The sequence below is a fragment of the Dendrobates tinctorius genome, unplaced genomic scaffold (assembly GCF_039654945.1).
Source record: "Dendrobates tinctorius isolate UK_male_01 unplaced genomic scaffold, ASM3965494v1 ptg000254l, whole genome shotgun sequence".
Lineage (NCBI taxonomy): Eukaryota > Metazoa > Chordata > Amphibia > Anura > Dendrobatidae > Dendrobates > Dendrobates tinctorius.
Window position 1 is genome coordinate 27891608 of NW_027361921.1, and position 9176 is coordinate 27900783.

At 39.8% G+C, this 9176-nt stretch overlaps 1 protein-coding gene across 1 annotated transcript; it reads left to right on the forward strand.

Annotated features, from left to right (window-relative positions):
• The first annotated feature begins 410 nt into the window (after positions 1 to 410).
• On the forward strand, positions 411 to 8442 carry LOC141067762 (gamma-crystallin-3-like). The gene is made up of 4 exons (XM_073558229.1): positions 411 to 419; positions 2496 to 2647; positions 3473 to 3569; positions 8167 to 8442. Exons 1-4 carry the CDS (start codon positions 411 to 413, stop codon positions 8440 to 8442), a joined length of 534 nt encoding a protein of 177 aa, XP_073414330.1.
• Positions 8443 to 9176: the final 734 nt, after the last annotated feature.

Consider the following 9176-nt stretch of genomic DNA (forward strand, 5'->3'; position numbering starts at 1 on the left):
AAGTATAATTTAATTTTGTTACAAAATGAAAGTATTACAAATTTTGTTTTCTTTTTAATAAACACTTGTTATTTTCAGTTATTGCACTGGAAAATCCTGAACTTTCATTTTCTAGGGACACAATAGATTCTTTGATGCATTGTGTCAGTGTGAAAAGGTTTTGTTTAAAGTTTACATAGCTGTTTGGGGGCCATTTAAATTACAGGTGCAAGCAAGGCACAAATACAATAGACACATAAAACACGGAACAAAGAAACTTTCCACAATAATGGAAATTGCTTTACATTTTGCTTACTGGAAAAAACATGTCAGCAGAACATGAAATGTATGCAACACAGGATGTATATAAAGGCCAGTTTAAGTTAGCATGTTACCAAAGAATTATTGGATGAGCAGCTAAACAGGAGAAAATGGGAAAGGTCAGTATATACTTTAGTTTTTAAGCTATTCTGTCTGCAAAGACTAAAAACATTTTTCATATATATTTTCAATAATATTATTATGCACATAACCAAAAATATAACCTTACAAAACATTAAAAAAAACCTGCAAACAGATTTGGAACTTAAAGCATATAGAAACAAAAAATCTTTTACAGGGCACTCACCCACTACATGCAATTAATATTAGAAGAGGCCTTTAGTTCCCAGTTTCAGAGCTTGGAAAAAACTGCCACCTCTAAACGCTGCCACCTGGGCTCTGCCTATATACAGTTGAAACCAGAAGTTTATATCCACTATATAAAAAGACACATATGCATGTTTTTCTCAATATCTGACATGAAACCAGAATAATCCTTCTCCATGTTAGGTCAATTAGGATTACCACAATTATTATTTGCCAAATGCCTGATTAATGAGAGAGAGAGAGAGAATGTTTAAGGCATGTTTATTACTTACTTCAAAGTCAAAAGTTTACATACATTTCATTAGTATTTGGCACCATTGCCCTTATACTGAATGACTTGGGTCAAACGTGTGGGATATCCTTCCACAGGCTTCTCACTATAGTTGGTCGGAATGTGGGCCCATTCCTCCTGACAAAACTGGTGTAACTGATGCAGGTTTGTAGGTCGCCTTGCTAGCGCCTGCCTTTTCAGTTTTGCCCATACAATTTTCAACAGGATTGAGATAAGGGCTTTGTGATGGCCACTCTAAAACATTGACTTTGTATCCACTTTGCTACCATTTTGGCAGTATGCTTCAGTTCGTTATCCATTTGGAAGACCCATTTCGGCCCTAGGTTTAACTTCCTGGCTGATGTCTTGAGCTGTTGCTTCAGTATTTCTACATAATTTTCTTTTCTCAAGATGCCATCTATTTTGTGAAGTGCACCAGTCCCTCCTGCAGCAAAACAACCCCACAACATGATGCTGCCACACTTGTGTTTCACATTTAGGATGGTGTTCATTGACTTCCAAGCTTCTCTCTTTTTCCTCCAAATGTAACAATGGTTATTATGTTCAAAAATTTTAATTTTCGTTTCATCAAACATTTCTCCAAAAATTAATGTGTTTGTTCCTGGGTGCAGTTGCAAGCATTAGTCTGGCTTTTTAATGTTTATTTTGGAGTAAAGACTTCTTCTTGGCAGAGTGTCCTTCCAGCACATGTTCATATAGTATTCGTTTCACCATGGATATTGACAAAATTTTACCAGTTTCTGCCATCATCTTCACAAGGTCTTTTGCTTTTGTCCTTGGGTTGATTTTACACATATTTGATCAAAGCATGTTCATCTCTGCGACACAGAACCCGTCTCCTTCCTGAGCAGTATGATAGCTGGACATATTTATCTTGTTTGTACTTGTGTAAAATTGTTTGTACAGATGAACGAGGCATCTTGAAGTATCTTGAAATTGTACCCAAGGATGAGCCAGACTTGTGCAAGTCCACAACTCTCTTCCTGATACCTTGGATGATTTCTTTAGACTTTCCCATCATGCTACACAAAGAACCAGTGTGTTTCAGGTGTACATTAAAATACATCCTCAGGTGTGTCTCTAATTGACTCAGATGTTGCCAGAATCTTCCAAACACACAACATCATCATATGGGCAGTCCAGAATTGATTGAATGCATACTAATTTTAGTGGAAATAAACTTTTGACTTTGCAGTAAGTAAGAAAAATGCCTTAAAATATTCTCTCTCTCTCTCTCATTATTCTGGCATTAGGCAGATATTAATAATTATGGTGATCCTAATTGACCTTAATTGGGAAAGGTTTATTCGTATTTCATGTCAGATACTGAGAAAAACATGCATATGTGTATTTTTATATAGTGAATGTAAACTTCTAGTTTCAGCTGTATATAGGCAGAGCCCAGGTGGCAGTGTTTAGAGGTAGCAGTTTTTTCCAAGCTCTGAAACTGGGAACTAATGATACTGGAGGACAACACTTCTTTTCAACAATAGGTATACAAAAAATGGAATGAAAATCTAGTTTCCATATCCAAGTTTCCGATTATATGAGCTTACTATGACCATTAAATCGACAGATTATATTCTATGAAGACAGAAATTTCCAGGGTCGCACTTATGAGTGCAATTCCGAGTGTCCAGATTTGTCATCATTCTTTAAAAGTTGCAACTCTATCCGTGTGGAAAGTGGAAACTGGATCTTGTATGAACAACGCAACTATAGAGGACTGTTATGAATGAGTCACCGGAGGAGGAGAAAACAAAAATACAAGCTAAGTCCAGAAAACCGGAGAGGTTGGTAGCTATCGGATTGCAGACCCCTGATCCTATACACCACCTCTAACAGTAGCCGTGGGGGGTTCCTATGGTGCCCTAGACCCCTCGTCACAGCCGGAGAACTACATAAGCCTAAAGAAGGAAAGGGGAAATCTAAACTGCCCCAGAGCATACCCCAAAGCAATAGACAGCCCCCAACATGTATTGTCGGTGAAATACAGATGAAAACACAGACAGAAAGACAGGCTGAGCAAACGATGGGGCCCAACTAACTAGATAGGACAGGACAGAAAAGATGCTGGCTGCAATCCGCAAAAAACCCTGCCAAAAATGTCCCAACCGTCTGATAGGGAAAAAGGCCCTGAAGTCGCTAGACTTCAAAATCACTATATCAGCACTCAGGTATATTCTGAAAACAGAGCAAAGAGATCAACTGATCAGAGACAAAAATGGAATTCAGCCAGTCCCAACCAGGACTGGCTGAATACAAACACTAAGGAAACCAGACAAAATCTCATGGAATAATAGCAGGGCAAAAACTTAGCTTTTAGTAGACAGGAACTAAACTGGATGCAAGAGCTCAGAGCAGAAAGGATCACCAGCAGCCCTGCAGGGCGTCGGCTGCCTTATATCCACTCAGAAATTCCAGATGTCCAATCACACTCCGCCTGTTCAGATGACAGGTTCTTCCCATCCCAATCAATTTCACTACCTCTCTTCACCAGCAGAGAGAGTTCATCAGACATCAAAGGTGAAGGGGAGAATGAACTCACAACAGAGGACACCAATACTTTCTTCATAGAGGAGATTATCCTGACTTTCAGCAGTGGATGGGTTACAATGACTCAATTCGTTCTTGCTGCTTGAGTCCTCAGGTAGGCTTCTTAATATACTCTACATTAAGATTTTAAATCCCAAATTCATACAACTTGGTTAAAACTGCATATACTTTACTTCAATTTAAATAAGTCTATGCCCCCAAAATATCTATTGTTACTGTTAAAAATGCTCTTAACCCCTTCATGACCAAGCCTATTTTGACCTTAATGACCAGGCCATTTTTTGCAATTCTGACCAGTGTCCCTTTATGAGGTAATAACTCAGGAACGCTTCAACGGATCCTAGCGATTCTGAGATTGTTTTTTCGTGACATATTGGGCTTCATGTTAGTGGTAAATTTAGGTTGATAATTTTTGCGTTTATTTGTCAAAAAATCAAAAATTTGGTGAAAATTTAGAAAATTTTGCAATTTTCAAATTTTGAATTTTTATTCTGTTAAACCAGAGTTATGTGACACAAAATAGTTAATAAATAACATTTCCCATATGTCTACTTTACATCAGCACAATTTTGGAAATAAAATATTTTTTTGTTAGGAAGTTATAAGGGTTAAAAGTTGACCAGCGATTTCTCATTTTTACAATAAAATTTACAAAACCATTTTTTTTAGGGACCACCTCACATTTGAAGTCACTTTGAGGGGTCTATATGGCAGAAAATACCCAAAAGTTACACCATTCTAAAAACTGCACCCCTCAAGCTACTCAAAACTACATTCAATAAGATTATTAACCCTTCAGGTGTTTCACAGGAACTAAAGCAATGTGGAAAGAAAAAATGGACATTTTAATTTTTCCAACAAAAATTTTCTTTTAGCAACAATTTTTTCATTTTCACATGGGAAACAGGATAAAATGGATCCTAAAATTTGTTGGGCAATTTCTCCTGAGTACAACGATACCTCATATGTGGTCATAAACCACTGTTTGGGCGCACGGCACGGCTCAGAAGGGAAGGAGCGCCATTTGACTTTTTGAATGGAAAATATGCTGGAATATTTAGCGGTTGCCATGTCGTGTTTGGAGAGCCCCTGTGTGCATAAACATTGGAGCTCCTCCACAAGTGACCCCATTTTGGAAACTAGACCCCCCAAGGAACTTATCTAGATGCATAGTGATCACTTTGAACCCCCAGGTACTTCACAAATTGATCTGTAAAAAAAAAAATACTTTTTTTTCACAAAAATTTTCTTTTAGCCTCAGTTTTTTCATTTTCACATGGGCAACAGGATAAAATGGATCATAAAATTTGTTGAGCAATATCTCCTGAGTGCACAGATACCTCATATGTGGTCATAAACCACTGTTTGGGCGCACGGCAGGGCCCGGAAGGCAAGGAGCATCCATTTGACTTTTTGAATGGAAAATTAGCTCCAATCGTTATCGGACACCATGTCGCATTTGGAGAGCCCCTGTGCACCTAAACATTGAAGCTCCCCCACAAGTGACCCCATTTTGGAAACTAGACCCCCTAAGGAACTTATCTAGACGTGTAGGGAGCACTTTGAACCCCCAAGTGCTTCACAAAAGTTTATAACACAGAGCAGTGAAAATAAAAAATAATTTAATCACAAGGGTACCAGGATAAATTAGACCCCAAAATTTGTTGTCCAGTTTGTCCTGAGTACGCTGGTACCCCACACGTGGGGGGGAACCACTGTTTGGGCACACGTCGGGGCTCGGAAGGGAAGTAGTGACATTTTGAAATGCTGACTTTGATGGAATGGTCTGCGGGTGTCATGTTACATTTGCAGAGCCCCTGATGTACCTAAACTGTGGAACCCCCCCACAAGTGACCCCATTTTGGAGACTAGACCCCCCAAGGAACTTATCTAGATGTGTGGTGAGCACCTTGAACCCCCAAGCGCTTCACAGAAGTTTATAACGCAGAGCCGTGAAAATAAAAAATATTTTTTTTTCTCAAAAAAAATGATTTTTAGCTAGCAATTTTTTTTTTCACAAGGGTAGCAGGATAAATTGGACCCCAAAAGTTGTTGTCCAGTTTGTCCTGAGTACGCTGATACCCCATATGTGGGGGATGACCACTGTTTGGGTACACGTCGGGGCTCGGAAGGGAAGTAGTGACATTATGAAATGCTGACTTTGATGGAATGGTCTGCGGGCATCATGTTACATTTGCAGAACCCCTGATGTACCTAAACTGTGGAACCCCCCACAAGTGACCCCATTTTGGAAACTAGACCCCCTAAGGAACTTATCTAGATGTGTGGTGAGCACCTTGAACCCCCAAGTGCTTCACAGAAGTTTATAACGCAGAGACGTGAAAATAAAAAATATTTTTTTTTCCTCAAAAAAAATGATTTTTAGCCAGCAATTTTTTTTTTCACAAGGGTAGCAGGATAAATTGGACCCCAAAAGTTGTTGTACAGTTTGTCCTGAGTACGCTGGTGCCCCACATATGGGGGGGAACTATTGTTTGGGCACACGTAAGGGCTCGGAATGGAAGTAGTGGCGTTTTGAAATGCAGACTTTGATGGAATGGTCTGCGGTCGTCATTAGGTTTGCAGAGTCCCTGATGTGCCTAAACAATAGAAACCCCCCACAAGTGACCCCATTTTGGAAACTAGACCTCCCAAGTAACTTATCTAGATGCCTGGTGAGCACTTTGGACCCCCAAGTGCTTCACAGAAGTTTATAACGCAGAGACGTGAAAATTAAAAAAAAAATTTTTTCCACAAAAATATTTTTTTAGCCCCCAATTTTTTATTTTCCCAAGGGTACCAGGAGAAATTAGACCGCCAAAGTTGTGCAATTTTTCCTGAGTACGCTGATACCCCATATGTTGGGGTAAACCACTGTTTGGGCACACGTCGGGGCTTGGAAGGGAGGAAGCACCGTTTAACTTTTTGAACGCAAAATTGGCTGGAATCAATGGTTGCACCATGTCGCGTTTGGTGACCCCCTGATGTGCCTAAACAGTGGAAACCCCTCAATTCTAACTCCAGCCCTAACCCCAACACACCCCTAACCATAACCCTAACCCCAACAGACCCCGAACCGTAATCCCAACCCTAACCCTAATTCCAACCCTAACCCTAATTCCAACCCTAACCCTAATTCCAACCCTAACCCTCTTTCCAACCCTAACCCTTTCCAACCCTAACCCTCTTTCCAACCCTAACCCTCTTTCCAACCCTAACCCTCTTTCCAATCCTAACCCTCTTTCCAACCCTAACCCTCTTTTCAACCCTAACCCTTTTTTCAACCCTAACCCTCTTTTTAACCCTAACCCTAACCCTCTTTTCTACCCTAACCCTCTTTTCAACCCTAACCCTAATGGAAAAATAAAAATATTTTCTTTATTTTATTAGTTCTGCCTACCTATGGGGGTGATAATCGGGGGGTTTATTTACTTTTTCTTTCATTTTGATCACTGTGAGAGTGATCAAAATGAAAGAATGGAACCTGCAGCCGGCATTTTCAAAGATGGCGGCGCCCATCATCCGGACCCGAGGGACACCGGGAGGGTCGGGGGGACTCAGGAGGTACCGGGGGGGTGAGGGGGGATCGGAGGCTGGCGGGGAGCAGAGGGAATGGGAGGGGGGCAGATGATGACAGCGGCGGCTGTCATTCAGTTGCGGGGGGGCGATCGCCGGTGGGGGGGGTGGAATCGGTGTCTCCAGCCATGTCCGGTGCTACAGCAGCGTCGGACATGGCTGGATTGTAATATTTCATCAATTTTCATTGATGAAATATTACTATCGCTCTGATTGGCTGTTTCACTTTTAACAGCCAATCAGAGCGATCGTAGCCACGTGGGGGCGAAGCCATGCCCCCTGAGTTGAATTACAAAGCACCCTGTATCTGCGGGTCGGGTGACCTTTCAGTGACCCCTGTCACCCGACCCGCAGGGGGGGCTTTGAAGTCATGACGCCACATAGGCGTCACTGGTCAGATTTGAACCAGGTTTCATGACGCCTATGTGGCGTCATTGGTCGTGAAGGGGTTAAAGCACTTCTAGAAAACCCTTGACAACATTTTTCATTTGCAAAGCACATTATGGAAATACTACTGATATTTATTTGACTTCTTCAGTCCCTGTGCTCTACCATGTAATCCATAATCAGACTCATTAAATTATTTGGCATTCTTTGTGTTGACATGAAGTTTTTTTTATTAATTTTTTTGAGAGCCTTGTTTTCAGACACATAGGAATGAAAAGGGAAAGTGACTTCAGGGCCACACATAGGGTACTGTAGAATTTAGGATGTCTGAGCATGGGTCACATGGTAAGGTGGAATGATTGTAATGAGTTGTTTAACAGTAGTGAGTGAAGAAATAACCATCATTAGTATTTCCACTAAATGTACTGAAAAAAGGCAATACAATATTTATTTAAGGAGTACTGTATTTATAACCTTCCAAGTGTGCTCTAAAAATTAACTAACTACTTACCATGTGTCCCATGACATGCAATTTTAAGGTTAGTTGGATATCCTCTCATCTCCCTTTTACAATAGTTTGTTCTTTACCATTGCAGCCAAACAGTGGCCACATCGGTGATATGTTGATCACAAATGCAGTCGATAGGCAGCAGATACTAAAAGATGACATCCAATACTGTAGGTTGTGCATTTTATATCAAATTGTCTTTTTGTTTAATATATTAAAGAATCAGGGATCATTTAGAATCATGATCTATGAGAAAGAAGACTTCAGAGGCCAAATGATGGAATTCACTGAAGATTGTCCTCATGTGTTTGAGAGATTTCGCTACCATAACATTAATTCAGCCCAAGTGCAAGATGGATACTGGATGTTTTATGAGGAACCCAACTACAGAGGATGTCAGTTTTACCTGAGACCCGGAGAATACAGAAGACACACTGAGTGGGGAGCTACTATTCCTAAAATTGGATCTTTTAGGCGGGTACACCACCTTCAGTGATTCATTAAAAAATGTACTTAGCATTCAATCAAAATTCTGAATTCTTATACATTAAAATAATTTTTAACTTGCACCAATTGTGTTATGTTTTATAGATCTGTTTGATATATTTGCTTTTGTATAAAATATTTGCAAAATCAATCAACAAGAGAAAAACATATAATATAAAGTACAAAAGAATAAATTAGAGCAGCACAAGAGCAAAACAATGAGTCCAGGTGCAAAAAGTTCCCCCAGGCAAATTCAAACCTTATATCCAGAATTCCAAAAAAATAGGAGCAGCACACCGTAGTAAGTGAAAAGGAGTTATTTTATTTTAGCCCATAATGGCGACGTTTCGGTCCAGAAAAGTGAACCTTTCTCAAGCAGTGGGTATGTGCAAATGCTGAGCATTTAAAGGGTGTACATAATTACAATATTTAACCATAATAATATATAAAAAAGCATAACTCTTCATCATAAAGACTACAAAAAAGTGCAAAGTATTATACAAATGAAAATATATCACAAAGTACAGTGCCTATCATGTAAACATAACAAATCCTATATAAAGTGCATTGTAATACTGATTCATAATAAAAGTGCAGATGCAAATCTTTAACCCCATGACCCCCAAGGGTGGTTTGCACGTTAATAAATGGGCCAATTTTTACAATTCTGACCACTGTCCCTTTATGAGGTAATAACTCTGGAATGCTTCCATGGATCCTGGTGATTTTGACACTGTTTTCTTG

Coding starts and splice junctions, on each gene's coding strand:
- LOC141067762 (XM_073558229.1), top strand. Junction 2,648..3,472: donor CAACGCAACTATAGAGGACT/GTTATGAATGAG, acceptor AACTCACAACAG/AGGACACCAATACTTTCTTC. Junction 3,570..8,166: donor CTTGCTGCTTGAGTCCTCAG/GTAGGCTTCTTA, acceptor AATATATTAAAG/AATCAGGGATCATTTAGAAT.